Source organism: Dromiciops gliroides, chromosome 4 (assembly GCF_019393635.1).
Source record: "Dromiciops gliroides isolate mDroGli1 chromosome 4, mDroGli1.pri, whole genome shotgun sequence".
NCBI lineage: Eukaryota > Metazoa > Chordata > Mammalia > Microbiotheria > Microbiotheriidae > Dromiciops > Dromiciops gliroides.
In genome coordinates this window covers 117,168,382-117,185,846 of record NC_057864.1, presented here as the reverse complement: position 1 = coordinate 117,185,846, position 17,465 = coordinate 117,168,382, and the positions used below count along the sequence as shown (strand labels likewise).

The 17,465-nt window shown below is 35.2% G+C and overlaps 1 protein-coding gene across 1 annotated transcript in view; it reads left to right on the top strand.

The window, feature by feature from the left end:
* USH2A (usherin) overlaps window positions 1–17,465 on the top strand; it is a 1,082,898-nt gene that overhangs the window by 625,154 nt on the left and 440,279 nt on the right. Inside the window, exon 35 of the mRNA XM_044004202.1 lies at window positions 10,666–10,817. Coding sequence (XP_043860137.1) covers window positions 10,666–10,817 — 152 coding nt within the window. The remainder of the gene's footprint in view (window positions 1–10,665; window positions 10,818–17,465) is intronic.

Below are 17,465 nucleotides of genomic sequence, written 5' to 3'. Positions count from 1 at the left end.
CTCTTTCCTTGTTAAAAAGTAGTAGAGATATTCATATAGCCTATGTGATTCCACTTGGAGACAGGGGAAGTACATTTACAAAATATTTCAACCACAGCCTCAAGCAATATAACATGGGTAATGGCCACAGGTTATCCCCCAGTGTACTGAGGTTTTTCTTTTCAGTTGTTAACATTGAATGGATACCAATGGAGAAGCAGTTATCCCCAACGCTGAATAGATGACCAATCTACCCCCTTTTCTGAGCATATATCTCTCTGATGACATTCTTTATTTTGTGTGTAGCTTCTCCTGAACACAGACCCTTTGGATTACCTGCAACTTTAATTGTACTCAAACTGGTATTCCACAGGAATAATGACTTTAAAAATATCGGCTTTGCTTTTAGGGTGAAGTTTGGAATCCTTAAAAGTGCTATGCAGTTTGCCAGAGAAAATCTTACCTGATATCCTTCTTCTATTTAATTCTAGACTAAGCTAATTATGAATAAAAATAGTCCAAAACTGTATAACATATGCATATCCATATATGGTATATGGATATAACTATGTCAGAATCAGAGTCAGTAAATGTTTATTAAGTGCCTAGTATGTGCAAGGTAGTGTGTTAAGCTCTGGGAATACAAAGAAAGGGATAGGACAGTCTCTGCTCTCCAGTAGCTCACAATGTAATGGAGTAGACAACAGATTAAAAAAAAAGAAAGCTGAAAAGTGAAGGGTGAAGGCTATGGAGGGAGGAGAGGCTGCATGATGCACCCTGCAGTCAGAAGGAGAAATTCTCTATGGAAGTGGGTGTTTCAGAGTTTATTTCATCTTGTAGAGTAATGAGTTTCCAAAGACCATGAAGTCTAAAAAAGCATGATATCTATGAATATGATTATTCCACTCAGGTTTACATTGTGACTAGATTGAACTCTAATAATAATGTATCTCCTTTAGGAAGCTCTTCAGTCTTTTACACCTTAATCAGTATAGTATTACCCATGAACAAGGCCATCTGGAAAATGTTACCATATATAGGGAATCTACTTTTATTTGTACCCTGCACTGGACTTATTCCAAATATTAATGTTTCGAAATAGTCAAAGAATTTGTTGTTTCTGACACTTACCTCCTCAGTGTAGTCTAGCTGGTCAGAACATTTTTGCTTTAGTGCTAGTGCCATTTTTATTTCTTGTTGTAACATATTAAGGACTGTGTGGTCAGATTACAAATGCTCATCTGTCAATGAGATAGAGAGTTTGTTATGGAAATATGTTTAGATCTTTTCTGATTTTCATCCGTTTGTAGTCCTTTTGATTTTGTTATTTAACACTCTTGTTATGATTTAGCTTGAGTCTCTTGCCAAGCATTCTTTAACTTTTTGTCTTTTGTTCCATATGAGCATAATCTTTTAGTTATGGTCATGATCTTTCAATTGCCTCCTTCAAAAGATTTTATGAATGTTTATTCGAAACTAGTGTTTCCCTTGACCTCCATCTTGGCAGGAACATCAAGTATTTGTTGTCTAGGTAGTTTCTAACTGTTTTTGATCTCCTTCTAGTGACAACTGATTAAACAAGTTAAACTTCTATAGAAATAGTGAAAGTCTGTGTTGATATCTCTTCTTTTATCCATTTCCCATTTGGCTTCATTAGCTTGTTGAATAGTTCAGGTTGGAGTCTTCTCAATTATCTGACATTTCTTTTCATTTTTCTTCTTCTAATTTAGTTTTGGTTTTTATTTTCATCATTGGAAGTCAATGAGCTGAGTATATATAATCAATATGGCAATTTCTCATATCAATAGCAAGTTATTTAATTTGCATTAGAATAGGATACATATGACCTATGTGTCTTTTCATAAGGTCACTTAACTTCCTATCTGCTGACTTTTGTCTGAAGTCACTGACTGTTGAAGAGACAGTAGTAGAAAGAATGTTTGACATGCAGTCAGGAGAGATCTGAATTTTAATACCACCTTTGACACTTACTAGTTGTTTGACCTTAGTCAAGTCATTTAACTTTTGACTCATCTCCTATATATAAAATATGTCTATTAATAATTGTACTTTTTTCTTTACAAAGTTTTTGTGAAGCTCAAATGTGGTGACATTCTTGAATTATAAATATTAAACTTTATGAAATGTTAGTTATATTTTGATGTAATTTGAAGATCCTATATGTTTTAACAGAATTCATTTACCTTATTTTCATTTGTATCATATTGTTATAGATTTGAGTTCATGGGGTATATTGTTTTCATAATAGAGTTTTTGCAAACACATTATAAATACAGCTCTTTGAATTACTAAGGTTCTCATAACAAAACCAATTCTTCTTACCTCTTTATTTGAATCTTTAAGAAGAACCTATGGGGCAGCTAGGTGGCGCAGTGGATAGAGCACCGGCCCTGGAGTCAGGAGTACCTGAGTTCAAATCTGGCCTTAGACACTTAACACTTACTAGCTGTGTGACCCTGGGCAAGTCACTTAACCCCAATTGCTTGAAGAAGAAGAAGAAGAAGAAGAAGAAGAAGAAGAACCACCTATAGTCACTCTTCTATTTAGCAACAATTTCCTTTTATCTTCTGGTTTCTTTTACTGCTTGAATGTCAGGATTAATATGCTCTACTTTTTACAGTAATTGGTCCTTAAACCAAGAACTCATGTTTTGAGTACTAACAGGTTAAAGTCCATAGACAGTTTGAAACCTATGAATTTTAATGTCCTCTGGACCCCTTTCTACCACTTTAACACCATATTTGCAGAGATTTTTTTAAAAAAGGAACATGCAGGGTTAAGGGCCATTTAAAATTATTCTTTGTTTTATGGGTTGCTATAGCAAAGTAATTCATCAGAAAGTGACCAGCCTGGTCCTGAAACTCCACCTTCTTATTTTACTCCTTGGTAATGAGTTGCTGGAATTATATAACAAAGCTTTTTTCATGAGAGATCTTTCTAAGACTAGTGCTCTCCTGGATGGGCCTTTAATAATTCAGGGTCCCTTTCATGCTACAGATTGATGCTAGAGTAACACTTTGTGGAGGTTATAAGGAAAGTGTTTTGGGGGTTTCATTTTTAATATCAGTAGATGGAATAGGGCATATTGGAACTCATAATTGTATACAATATTGTCTCATTTTCCTTTTTATTCTGATTTGGTGTCTTTCAGTCTTTGCATTAAGGAGTCAATGGTTTGACTACACACAGGCAACCAGTAGAAGATTTATTCTTACTTCAGCAACCAGTCTTTCTATTTCTTATGAGTCAGTTTGATATTTGGCTATGATGTTTATAGCTTAATATTTCCAATGTCTAATGACCTTTTAAGAAAAATATGACATATACATTTTTTTTTTAGTGAGGCAATTGGGGTTAAGTGACTTGCCTAGGGTCACACAGCTAGTAAGTGTTAAGTGTCTGAGGCTGGATTTGAACTCAGGTACTCCTGACTCCAGGGCCAGTCCACTGTGCCATCTAGCTGCCCCCAGACATACATTCTTTTTTTTTATGTATAAGGTATTTTATTTTTTCCGTTACATGTAAAGATAGTTCTCAACTTTTGTTTATACAAGCTTTACAATTTCAGATTTTTCTCCCTCCCTCCCCTCCCTACCCCCTCCCCTATACAGCAGGTAATCTGATATAGGTTATATCTATATATCTCTATACATATACATATAGATATATACACACACATATATATACACATAATAACATTAATCCTATTTCTGCATTAATCCTGTTACAAGAGAAAAAATCAGAGCAGTGATGCAAAACCTCAAAATAGAAAAAAAAACAACAGCACCCAAAACAAAAGAAATAATATGGTTCAATCAGCATCTATACTCCACAGTTCTTTCTTTCTTTTTCTTTCTTGGATTTGGAGATCCTCTTCTATCATGAGTTCCCTGGAACTCTTCTGTACCATTGAATTGGTGAGAAGAATATAGTCCATCACAGTAGGTCAACACTCAATGTTGATGATACTGTGTACAATGTTCTTCTGGTTCTGCTCATCTCACTCATCATCAGCTCACGTAAGACCCTCCAGGTTTCTCTGAACTCTTCCTGCTCATCATTTCTTACAGCACAATAGTATTCCATTGTATTCATATACCACAACTTGTCCAGCCATTCCCCAATTGATGGGCACCCCCTCAACTTCCACTTCCTTGCCACCACGTAAAGAGCAGCTATAAATATTTTTGTACATGTGGGTCCCTTTCCCCCTTCCATGATTTCTTTGGGCAAAAGACCTAAAAGTGGAATTGCTGGGTCAAAGGGTATGCACAGCTTTATCGCCCTTTGGGCATAATTCCAATTTGCTCTCCAGAATGGCTGGATCAGCTCACAGCTCCACCAACAATGCATTAGTGTTCCAATTTTCCCACAGCCTCTCCAACATTTATTATCTTCCTTTTTTGTCATTTTAGCAAATCTGATAGGTGTCAGGTGGTACCTCAGAGTTGTTTTAATTTGCATCTCTCTAATCATTAGAGATTTAGAGCATTTTTTCATATGGGAATAGATAGCTTTGGTTTCTTCATCAGAAAACTGCCTGTTCATATCCCTTGACCATTTCTCAATTGGGGAATGACTTGGATTCTTATAAATTTGATTTAATTCCCTATATATTTTAGAGATGAGGCCTTTATCAGAAGCACTGGCCTCAAAAATTGTTTCCCAGTTTTCTGTCTCCCGTCCAATTTTGGATGCATAGCTTCTGTTTGTACAAAAATTTTTTAATTTAATATAATCAAAATCATCCATTTTGCATTTTATAATATACTCTATCTCTTGTTTGGTCAAAAACTGTTATCCTTTCCAAAGATCTGATAGGTACACTATTCCTTTCTCTCCTAATTTACCTATGGTATCACCTCTTATGTCTAAGTCATGTATCCATTTTGACCTTATTTTAGTATAAGGTGTAAGATGTTGGTCTATGCCTAATTTCTGCCATACTATCTTCCAGTTTTCCTAGCAGTTTTTGTCAAATACTGAGTTCCTATCCCAGAAGCTGGAGTCTTTGGGTTTATTAAACACTACATTACTAGTGTCATTTACTACTGCATTTCCTGAGCCTAGCCTATTCCATTGATCTACCACTCTATTTTTTAGCCAGTACCAGATAGTTTTGATGACTGCCGCTTTATAGTAAAGCTCCAGGTTTGGTACCGCTAACCCACCTTCCTGTGAATTTTTTTTCATTATTTCCCTGGATATTCTTGATTTTTTGTTTTTCCAGATGAATTTTGTTATTATTTTTTCTAGCTGTATAAAATAATTTTTAGGTAGTCTGATTGGTATGGCACTGAACAAGTAAATTAATTTAGGCAGTATTGTCATTTTTACTATATTAGCTCTGCCTATCCATGAGCAATTGATATCTTTCCAATTATTTAGATCTGATTTGATTTGTGTGAAGAGTGTTTGGTAGTTGTGTTCATAGAGTTCCTGGGTTTGTCTTGGCAAGTAGACTCCCAAGTATTTTATATTATCTACCGTTACTTTAAATGGAATTTCTCTTTCTATCTCTTGCTGCTGGACTTTGTTGGTCATGTATAGAAATGCTGATGATTTATGTGGATTTATTTTATATCCTGCTACTTTGCTAAAATTGTTAATTGTTTCAAGTAATTTTTGACTTGATTCTCGAGGATTCCTTAAGTATACCATCATATCATCTGCAAAGCGTGATAGTTTTGTTTCCTCCTTGCCTATTCTAATTCCTTTAATTCCTTTCTCTTCTCTGATTGCTAAAGCTAACATTTCTAGGACAATATTAAATAATAGGGGTGATAATGGACATCCCTGTTTCACCCCTGATCTTATTGGGAAGGTCTCTAATTTATCTCCATTGCATATAATACTTGCTGATGGCTTTAGGTAGATACTGTTTATTATTCTAAGGAAAGCTCCAGCTATTCCTAAACTCTCTAGTGTTTTTATTAGGAATGGGTGTTGTACTTTGTCAAAAGCTTTCTCTGCATCTATTGAGATAATCATATGATTTTGGTTGGTTTTCTTATTGATGTGGTTGATTATGTTAATAGTTTTCCTAATGTTGAACCAGCCCTGCATTCCTGGTATAAATCCCACCTGGTCATAGTGTATTATCCTGGTGATCACTTGCTGTAATCTCCTTGCTAATATCTTATTTAAGATTTTAGCATCAATATTCATTAGGGAAATTGGTCTATAATTTTCTTTCTCTGTTTTTGCTTTGCCTGGTTTTGGTATCACCACCATATTTGTGTCATAAAACGAATTTGGTAGAACTCCTTCTTCACCTATTTTTCCAAATAATTTGTATAATATTGGAATTAATTGTTCTTTAAATGTTTGGTAAAATTCACCCGTAAACCCATCTGGCCCTGGGGATTTTTTCTTAGGGAGTTCATTAATAGCTTGTTCAATTTCTTTTTCTAATATGGGTTTATTTAAGGATTTTATTTCCTCTTCAGTTAACCTGGGCAGTTTGTATTTTTGTAAATATTCATCTATTTCATTTAGATTGTCAAATTTATTGGCATACAGTTGGGCAAAATATTTCCTAATTATTGCTTTAATTTCCACTTCATTGGTGGTAACATCACCCTTTTCATTTTTGATACTGGTAATTCGGTTTTCTTCTTTCTTTTTTTTAATCAAATTAACCAATATTTTATCTATTTTATTGGTTTTTTCATAAAACCAGCTCTTAGTTTTATTGATTAATTCTATAGTTTTTTTGCTTTCAATCTTATTAATTTCTCCTTTAATTTTCAGGATCTCTAATTTAGTGTCTAATTGGGGATTTCTAATTTGTTCTTTTTCTAGCTTTTTAAGTTGCATGCCCAATTCATTAATCTCCTCTTTCTCTTCCTTATTCATGTAAGAATTTAGAGCTATAAATTTTCCCCTAAGCACTGCTTTGGCTGCATCCATAGATATTGGTATGTTGTCTCATTATTGTCATTCTCTTGGATAAAGTTATTGATTGTTTCTATGATTTCTTGTTTGGCCCATTCATTCTTTAGAATGAAATTATTTAGTTTCCAATTGATTTTCATTCCACTTTTCCCTGGCTCTTTCTTACATGTAATTTTTATTGCATCATGATCTGAGAAGGATGCATTTACTATTTCTGCCTTTCTACATTTGACTATGATGTTTTTGTGCCCTAATACATGGTCAATTTTTGAAAATGTGCCATGTACTGCTGAGAAAAAGGTATATTCCTTTCTATCCCCATTCAGTTTTCTCCAGACATCTATCATGTCTAACTTTTCTAGTAATCTATTCACCTCTTTCACTTCTTTCTTATTTATTTTTTGGCTAGATTTATCTAATTCTGAGAGGGGGAGATTCAGATCCCCCACTAGTATAGTATTACTGTCTAATTCCTCTTGTAACTCATTTAACTTCTCCTCTAAGAACTTGGCTGCTATACCACTTGGCCCATACATATTTAATATTGATATTACTTCATTATCTATAGTACCTTTAAGTAAGATGTAATTTCCTTCCTTATCTCTTCCCCTGCCTCCCCCGATCTGCCCTCCCTTTTTATCACCCCCCTCTCTTTTCTTTACCCTTTTCTCCCTTGCTTTTGTCCTCCCTTCTATCAATCCCCCCTTTCCCTTCCCCTTTTGTTTCCCTAAAGAATGAGTTGTTTCTTTATCCCAATGAATGTATATGTTATTCCCTCTTTGAGTCAAATCTAATGAGAATAGGGTTGAAACAATGTTCCCCCCTCCTTTCTTTCCCTCTATTGTAATAGGTTTTTTTCCACCTCTTCATATGATATAATTCATCCCATTCCACCTCCCCTTTCCTCTCCTCCCCATAGACTCCCTTTTTAACCCCTTAATTCTTTTGTATCATCACATCAAAGACAATTTATATTTATACCCTCTATATAAAGTCCTTCTCTCTGCCCAAATACATTTACAGTTCTTAAGAGTTATGAGTATTATCTTCCTGTGTAGGGATATAAACAGTTTAACCTAATGGGGTAACTTTTTTTTTCCCCTCTGTTTACCTTTTTAAACTTCTCTTGAGTCTTGTATGTTGAGATCAAATTTTCTATTCAGTTCTGGTCTTTTCACCAGGAAAGATTGAAAGTCCCCAATGTCATTAGATGTCCATATTTTCCCCTGAAAGAAAATGCACATTTTTGCTGGATAATAGAATCTTGGCTGCAATCCAAGCTCCTTTGCCTTCCAGAATATCATATTCTAAGCCTTGCAGTCCTTTAATGTTGAAGCTGCCAGGTCCTGAGCAATCCTGACTGTGGCTCCATGATATTTAAATTGCTTCTTTCTGGTTGCTTGGAGTATTTTCTCCTTCACCTGATAATTCTGGAATTTGGCTACAATATTCCTTGGAGTTTTCCTTTTGGGGTCTCTTTCAGGAGGTGATTGGTGGATTCTTTCAATGATGATTTTATCCTCTGATTCTATGATATCAGGGCAGTTCTCCTTAATAATTTCCTGGAATATGGTATCTAGATTCTTTTTCTGGTCATGGCTTTCAGGTAGTCCAATGATTCTCAAATTGTCTCTCCTCAATCTGTTTTCCAGATCAGTTGTCCTTCCAATGAGGTATTTCATATTTTCTTCTATTTTTTCATTTTTTTTATTCTGCTTGACTGATTCCTGGTGTCTCATGGATTCCTTATCTTCCAACTGTCCCACTTTAATTTTTAAGGTATTGTTTTCTTCAGTGAGATTATGCAGCTTTTTTTCCATTTGGCCAAATGAATTTTTTAAGGCTTTGTTTTCTTCAGCTTCCTTTTCCAAGCTGCTGATTCTTTTTTCATAGTTTTCTTGTTTTGCTTTCATTTCTCTCCCCATTTTTTCTTCTACCTCTTGCAATTGATTTTTAAAATCCTTTTTGAGCTCTTCCAGGAAGGCTTTTTGTTCTTGTGACCAATTCACCTTCCCTTGTGAGGCTTCAGATGTAGACAATTTGAGGCTATTGTCCTCATCTGAGTTTGTGTTGGCTTCTTCCCTATTGATACAGAAGCTCTCAATGGAGAGGGCTCTTTTTTGCTTCTTACTCATTATTGCAGCTTATTTATTTATTCTTTAAGTTGAGGTCTGCTCTGGGGGCACCAGGGTCCCTGTTTTGGGCTTCTTGTGCAGGGGTATAGGTGCTGTGTGACCGGGCTTTTACTCTGAGGCCTTTATGGTGTGTGGAGATCCCCCGCCCTGCACTTCCTGTCTGATTGCACTCGGCCAGCCAGGTGCCAGACCCCGGTGTCTGATCCCGCCTGACCCGTTCGTCTCGCTCCCGGCCGGTGCAGGTAGGTTTTTCCACTGTCCTTCTTGGCCACCAGATTTTTGAACCAGGTTCCGGGAGCCTCAGTTGTTCGGCTGTGGCCCGCAGCTCCTGCTGACTTGCCCCGACCCCCTCGGTGCTGGGTTGCTGCTCTGCGCTGGGCCTCCCTTTTGCCCGAGTCAGACCGACCTTTTCCTGAAGTCTTCTAAATTATCTCTGGTTGGAGGACTGTGTCTCTTTGTCTCTTTGCAGGTTCTGTAGTTTCAGAATCCGTCCAGAGGCTTGATTTAATGTTCGTTTTGAGGGAACAGAAGGAGAGCTCAGGCAGCTTGCTGCTTCTTCTCCGCCATCTTGGCTCCGCCCCCCCCAGACATACATTCTTAAGACTTTTGAATAGGATATACAATTTTGGCCTTTTTTCATTCATTTTTTTTATTTGTAGGAAACAATCAATATTGATATTGTTCAGCCCCTTTAGTAGTATGACAACTCATTGGTCATTGGAAAAAGACTTTACATTTAGAGTACCACTAGTCAACTTACCATTTATAGATTATTTTAAAGTAATATCTTTCTTAATCTTCTCTGTTATCATCTCAAGAACTCTATCATGATCATTGATGAAGTAAAAGGGAAATACTTAAGATCAAGGATACTTTTGTATTTTTTATAGTTGCATTGTTTTTTGAGGTCAGATTTGGCCTCAGATACTTACTATCTGGGCAAGTCACTTAATCTCTGTCTGGCTCAGTTTTCTCAACTATAAAACACTGATAATAATAATACCTACCTTGCAGCGTTGCTGTGAGGATCAAATGAGATAATATTCATTAAGTGCTTAGTACAGTGCCTAGCACATAGCAAAGACAATATAAATGCTAGTTATCATCATCATCATCAATTATTTTTGTCCTTTGCTGTACCCATATTTGAAGTTTTTCTAGTTTGTACTTGTCACAGCTTGTGGTTCAACAGCCAGACCTCATGACCCCAGAATCACCTTTGCCTCAAAGAAACACCAGAATAGAAAGAAGTGGTATAAAATTAGTGGTAACTCAAAGAAATTGTATAAAAATACATTTAATCTAATCTACTTACTTTTGAACATTTAATTATGGTGATAGCTACATTGAAATAAGAAGACTAGTGAAAGTAAAGAAGAGTTCTGGACTTTGAACAAGGAGTTGTAACTCATGATGTCATATTGCATGAATCCCTAGAACCAAGATTCCTTCTTTGTCAAATTTGGAGGTTGGGATAAATGATTTCTATCATCTCTTCTAGCTGGGACATTCTACAGGTCAATGATTCATTGCTCCTCTACAACTCTAACCCCCTTCAACATAAGCTATATTCCTCTGACATACCTATCTAAACTATGGAAGTCATGCTAATGGCAGCTTATTGCTTCCCTAGGTATTTTAACAAGTTATGGACTGTACATAGATGGTGTACTAATGCAGAATTCATCACACCTCAGCTATTATGCTCATGGATTTGCTCCTTGGAGTTTGCATTCTTTCAGAGTCCAGGCATGCACAGCCCAAGGTTGTGCTTTGGGGCCAATGGTAAGTATTTTAATTTATCTCGTGAGAGTGTGATCCTTGGTGAATGGCACTGAATGTCATGGTAAATGGTAATGCTTCATTATGGTCACTACCACCCCATAAGGCAAAATGTGACATATTATATAACTTGCCATTCAGGAGTTACAAAGGATTTGGTAGATCATCCTTCTGTCTTGTCACAAAAAAATAGATAGGTTAGGTTGCAGTAGCTGTGAAGGAAGGAATAAGACATACACACTGAAATGAAGAAAAGTTAGTAAGCTTAAAGTTTAACCTACCCTATATAGAAAATATAAAGAGGGGTCAGCTAGGTGGCACAGTGGATAAAGCACTGGCCCTGGATTCAGGAGGACCTGAGTTCAAATGCGGCCTCAGAAACTTGACACTTACCAGCTATGTGACCTTGGACAAGTCACTTAACCCTCATTGCCCCACCAAAAGCAGACAAAAAAATAAAGAAAAAATATAATTAATAATGTAAAAAGGGGAAGGTCTTAATAAAAGGAATAAACCCAATTGAAGGGATATACTTGATAAAACATAATTATCCAAACAAGAAGGTATCCTGATTTATAAATCCAGAGAGTTGATCTAGTGTATAAAAATAAGCTATCATATCAGTATGATAGAGTGCCATATGTGCAGGATTTAGGATTATGTTGACATCAGTTTGTCCTATCTGAAAAGAAGAAATGTGAAAATTTAAATGCTAATCCCTTCTTACCAACCATTAGCAATTATCAGAATGGCAAAAGTCATTTTGCTTTTATAACACATCTTCATAACTATTCATACTTAATATTTATTAATATTTTAATTAATATTTTTGTGGGTGATCTTAATTTTTTCTCTTAAATTTCCCCCTTTAGATTTGTTTTAAGATATGTTTGCTATGTTCATTGGCACTAGGAGATCAAACCTCTTAATGATTTGAATCAGTCAGTTAGTCAACAAGCATTTATTAAGCACTCTCTGTGTGAAAGCCATTGTGCTAAGCCCTGAAGATGCAAAGAAAAGAAAAAACACTGTCTTTAGTCTCAAGGAACTCACATTCTGAAGAGAAGACAATAGATTTTTTTTAAATGCATGTAGAAAATGCATATAGAGTTGTAACCCATTCAGACTTGGTGGGAGCATCGTGGATCTGTGCTGCTAACTGTGAGTAGATCCTTTGTCCAGATTGTTGAAGAGAATGCTTATTTGAGATCTTCTGTGACTATAGGAAGGGTGGAGATGGTGCTAGAGTTCTAGAGAAGAGAAACATTCCTGAGAAATGAAGAATGCCTCTCCTCTACAAAGCCCTCACACCAATTCTAGCCCTCAGACAATCACATCATTTTCTCCACCCATCCAGGGTCTTATTCTGCAGCCAGCCTGAGACACAAATCTGCCCTGCCCCCACTCAGCTTGGTTAGGAGTTAGGTTGTGCAGTGTATTTGGAAGGTAATCTTATAAGAAAAGTATTAACCATAATGAAGATTCACTCTCTTCATTATGTAAAATAAAACATAAATATCTCCTTGAAAACTGGTTTTGAGTTTTAATTTTTGTTTTTTATTTTTATCTTCCCATGTTCTTCCCAAGATGAATTGCTTTCAATGTGGCTAAGGCATTATCTTTCCATAGAGCAGAATTGTAGACTTTATTATCATTAAAAGTTTAATAACTGAAATTATTTTGTGATGGATATTAATATTTAAAAGCATGAAGGGCTTTTAGTCAACTTTTCACTATTTGAAAACTAACTCTCTCTCTCTCTCTCTCTCTCTCTCTCTCTCACTCACACACACACACACACACACACACACACACTCCCCAGAAACTTCTACAACTTTTTAAGAATTAAAACATTAAATTGTTATTAGGGCTTTAGAATCATTTCCCTCCTTTGAAAAAATCAATATAGCCATGCCCTGAACACATGGGATTGTTACACATATAATTACAGCAATGTTTGGGAATGATGTGAGCTTTAAAGGATAAGTTGCCACAACGTACTGTTAAGGGGAAAATCCTAGAATTGGTTTCTCAGACGTCCCCCCCACACACTGATTTACCAAATTTCAAGCTCTATCCTGATTTGGAATACAATTGAGTGCATAAGTTGATCTCCTTGGTACTTTATTCATCCTTTTACTCAGTATGCAATCTCTTTTCCCAAGCCAGCGATTCATCTTTAATCACAGGCATTGAACAGCCACATCTTTATTTAGAACAACTCCACTAAATTCTGCCAGGAAGTTAAAGTCCCCATCTTCATTTGATTTCTGAAAGATTTTTATATCTATTACAGTAAAAATCCTGCTTTGAAAATTTTGCATCTCTGAGTACTCTAAATAATGCTAGATAACAATCCCAGTAGTAAAACAATATTACATAAGCAGCTATTTTTGTTGCTAATCTTTTATTTAACGTGTATTATTGATTGATGACAACAATGCAACTATCTTTAGTGCACGTTTTTCTGTTCTATAATTACAATGGTGTGGCAAACAAAATTTAACCAATTTTAAACAAGGTATAAATCTCTGATAGTGTATTCTTTAATGTATACCTCAGTGAATATATTTTAAGCAAATATACATTTCATTGAAATGTGTAATGCATTATATATTTCCTTGCACCAAACATTAAATAAAATTTCATTCATTTTACTCTGTTTCAATTGATACTTTTCCTCTTAGAATGTATCTGTGTATTTTTTATACGTGAAGAAGCTAATTTTTCTAGTCTTACATTTTGAATACTTCTTACTTAGTTTTTGGAAACTATAACAGACTTCTCTGTTTCAACAGCTATTCATATGTAGTATCTGTTTAGTTAATATACATGGTAAGTAATTTTAAAAGATGTAAGGAAAAGACAATGCAACCTATTCTATCTGTCCCATCTATTTTTACCATTACTAACTTTTTTAAGTTGGTAAACACAATAATTTCCTTGTATTATGCTAAATAAATAAGAAAAGGAGCTTTGATAGTTGGTTCTGTGTTTGTTTTGAAAGAGAATTCCTTTTATCCCATTTGGGATAATTTTCCTTTGTGGTTTATAACTCTATTGTTTCCTTTATTATTTAAATTTTGTTAGAATAATCCCAGTGTGAACAGTATCAATTCTAAATAAATGGAATTGCAATTAACATAAGAAAGAAATAAGCAATTTTAGTATGTGAACTTTTTAGCAAAATAACTGAGTTTCATCATTAGTTTTTTTTTTAATGGTTGAAACTGTATTTCCCATAGAATTACACAAAAATTAGTAACTTGCAAAAGTGTTTTCCCTTTTCTTTCAGATACTTTAGAGAGGTAGGATTGCGTGCTTTGTCATTCTCTATAGTTATGTACTATATATAAACAAAATATTCTGCATTTTATCTGACTAATATATTGCTTCATGCTTCAGAAAATATTGAATGACATCAATGGATTATAAAACTAAATCCTCAAAACTGTGGCTCACTCTAAACATTCATTCATCTCACTTCCCTCCAGTTGTTTTTGATGGAGAAATAATCATAAGATTTAGAGCTAAACGGGACATCATGGTCATGATCATGATCATCATTTCAGGGCAATGAATGTTAAGTGACTTCCCCGGGGTCACACAGCTAGTAAGTGTCAAGTGTCTGAGGCCTAATTTGAACTCAAATCCTCCTGAATCCAGGCCCAGTGCTTTATCCACTGTGCCACCTAGCTGTGCCCTGGAAGGGACTTTAGAGAAAATCTAGTCCATCATTTTATAGATGAGGAAACTGAGGCCCACAGAGGTTAAGTAATCTCCCAGTGGTCACTCACATAGTCAATAATAGTGGGACAGAAAATCACAGTTCCTCTATTTTATTGTTGCTTGTATTCTTTCTATTATTACCCACATATTAACAGACTTTTCTTCTTACAACTTGTTTGGACTTCAATCTAGCTAGCTAGAAAACCAACCTTACCCCACTCATGTACACTGTAAGCCATTTTCACTTTGTCAGATTGAAACCTTAATGTACTGGGTACAATAGTGTAGTATAGTTGTTCAGTACTTAACTTGATTTAGTGGAAAGGAACAATCATTAATTAATTTCCTACTATGTACCAGGCTCTGTGCTAAGTGCTTTATAAACATTTTTTCATTTTATCCCCATAAGAACCCTGTGAGTGAGGTGCTATTATTGTCCTCATTTTATAATTGAAGAGACTGAAGCAAACAGATTTGAAGTGACTTGTCCAAGATCTCATAGCTAAAATATGTCTGAGACCCAGTTTCAATTCCAGTTTTCCTGACGCCATGCCCAGTGCACTATAAATATATACTTTAAATGGCACATTTTTCCTTACTTATAACCCAGGTTACTGAAGTTTAAATATACACAAGGAATTTATGAGGGCTGTGCATATGTATGTGTTTGTATGTATTACTTTAGTGGCTCGATACGATGGCAAGCCAACAATTTTCCATGACCAGAAGCTAACAACTATACACAGCACAAAACAAAAATGTGTTAAAAGTGAACCTCTCTAGAGTTCAAAAAAAAGGTTTACTTTAATGCTTTTTGTTTGCTCCAAGCTTTTATAGTACCCTTTCTTCATTCAAAAGGATTTTTACCCAACAAAGCCTATCAGTACATGAAGACTATTTAGCTTTAATATCCACTAGAATACCACATATATGAAAATTAAAGAACTGGGATAAAACAAAGCACAACTTTGTGGCCACAGCAATCCAGTGTATTTGGGAAATATGTCTAATATATACACAGCTTAAGTAATATTGAGAACTCAAATAATCATAAATGTAATTTTCTTATTGAAAAAAGTCAGTCTCATTATATTGCAATTCCTATTTTTATTTCTTGGTAAACTATTAACAAATATAATTATAATGTACAATGCTGGCTGCTTCTCCACATGCAAATAAAATGAAAATTGGGGTTATTAGCCCAACAATTGCAGCTTAAAGATAATTTTGTCTGAAATAACCAAACAATTGAGGCAAAAGTATTTGGGGAGGGTTGGTTTAGCCACAATTACTTTAATTCTTTATTTCATTTTTTGGTCCAATTATTTTTAGAACAATTTATACCTAGTAAATCCCAGTAACCATGAATTTAAACCAATTTCTTTGTAAAGCTATCTAAAAGTAATAAAACAATGACTTGACAGTTTTTCTTTCGGAGATATGGTATTTGCATACATAGCTGCTGCCCTAATTTCTGACATCCTTAAGAAGCATAATAATTTCAGATAGAAAAGACATAATTAAAGTATCTCACTTAAAGTCAGAACAAAGTATATAGACCATAATGAAGGAGAGTTTTGTTTGCTTACCTTCAGATTGGATCACCTGTTTTGTGAGGGCATGATCCTTTTCTCTCTTCTCTCTGTAACGGCATCATATTTATCAGTGTAGTCAATAAGTCTTAAAAGGTCATGCAATTATAAATGTTGCTTATGAATTTTAGTTAATTAGTTTCCATATGTTAGAAGCTGTGTATTGTAGGAGACAAACAGAAAGACTCAAATCCTTCCTTAGACACTGACTATATGAATCTAGGCAAGTCACTTGCCACCTCTGTGCCTCAGTTTCCCCATCTATAAAAAGGGAGCTAAACTTGCTAATTTTAGAGATCAATTCTAGCTCTAAATCTATGATGCTATAAATATATAATTGAGACAAACAATAAATTATAAATTTCTTCATCTTTTTTTGTTTTTCTTGTTTGCTTTCTCTTTTGCCTTGTAGTTTGGTGATTTTAATTATTTGCTACTATTGACTTATGATGTTGCTATTAATTAATTTCAGGTCACTGTAATTAAGTCCATTTATTTCAAAGCCCTTTTGGAGGATGCATAATCCTTTTCCTTGCTTATGCAATAAAAAGCACAATATTCATAGAGCAAGTTTTCACAGGTTTACCCTTGGAGCCACATTTTTTTCAAAACAAATTATAATTTAGGGAACGAATAACCAAAGTACAGTTTAGGAGTCTTTATTTGTTGACTGTCCAATTGACTGGGACCATCTCTACAAGCAGAGAAGCAGAAGGGTTCTGTGAACTGCTCTGATTCAGTCAAGTTGATTGGGAAGGTTTTTTGATAGACTGGTAGAATCAGCAGAAAGCCCAAGGTAGCTGTCATTCCATTCATACCACTTTATAAACAAATCATGGCATGTTGAGTTATGTAGCCTAGTGCAGCAGAAAGTGAATTGGCCTTGGAGTCAGACAAATCTGGGTTCATATCCTGTTTCTTCTATTGTATACTATGTGACTCAGGGCCAATCACTTCTGTTTTTAAGGCCTCAGTTTCCCTATCTGTAAAATAAAAAGTTTGATCAAGATTTTATCTAACCTTTCCAGATCTGTTATTCTGTGATTATTGCCTGGAAAAGAGTTATGAAGCATTTGTTTGGAACTGCTCTATTGCCATGGCATACATAGGCACAGTCTGTAATTATGGATGTTAAGGTCTTCTCCAGCGCCCCCTCTTCTCTCATACTGTGCTTTAATGCACGATTTTGCGTGGGATACCTCATTCAGTCACTTCAACTGCAAGCACGGTAGCAAGAGACAGCAAACATGGTGTTTGTTTTGATTCTGATGGCAGTGTGTAGCACTCAGACAAGATGCTCCTGTCAAAAGAGTTTATTTCACAATAAGGG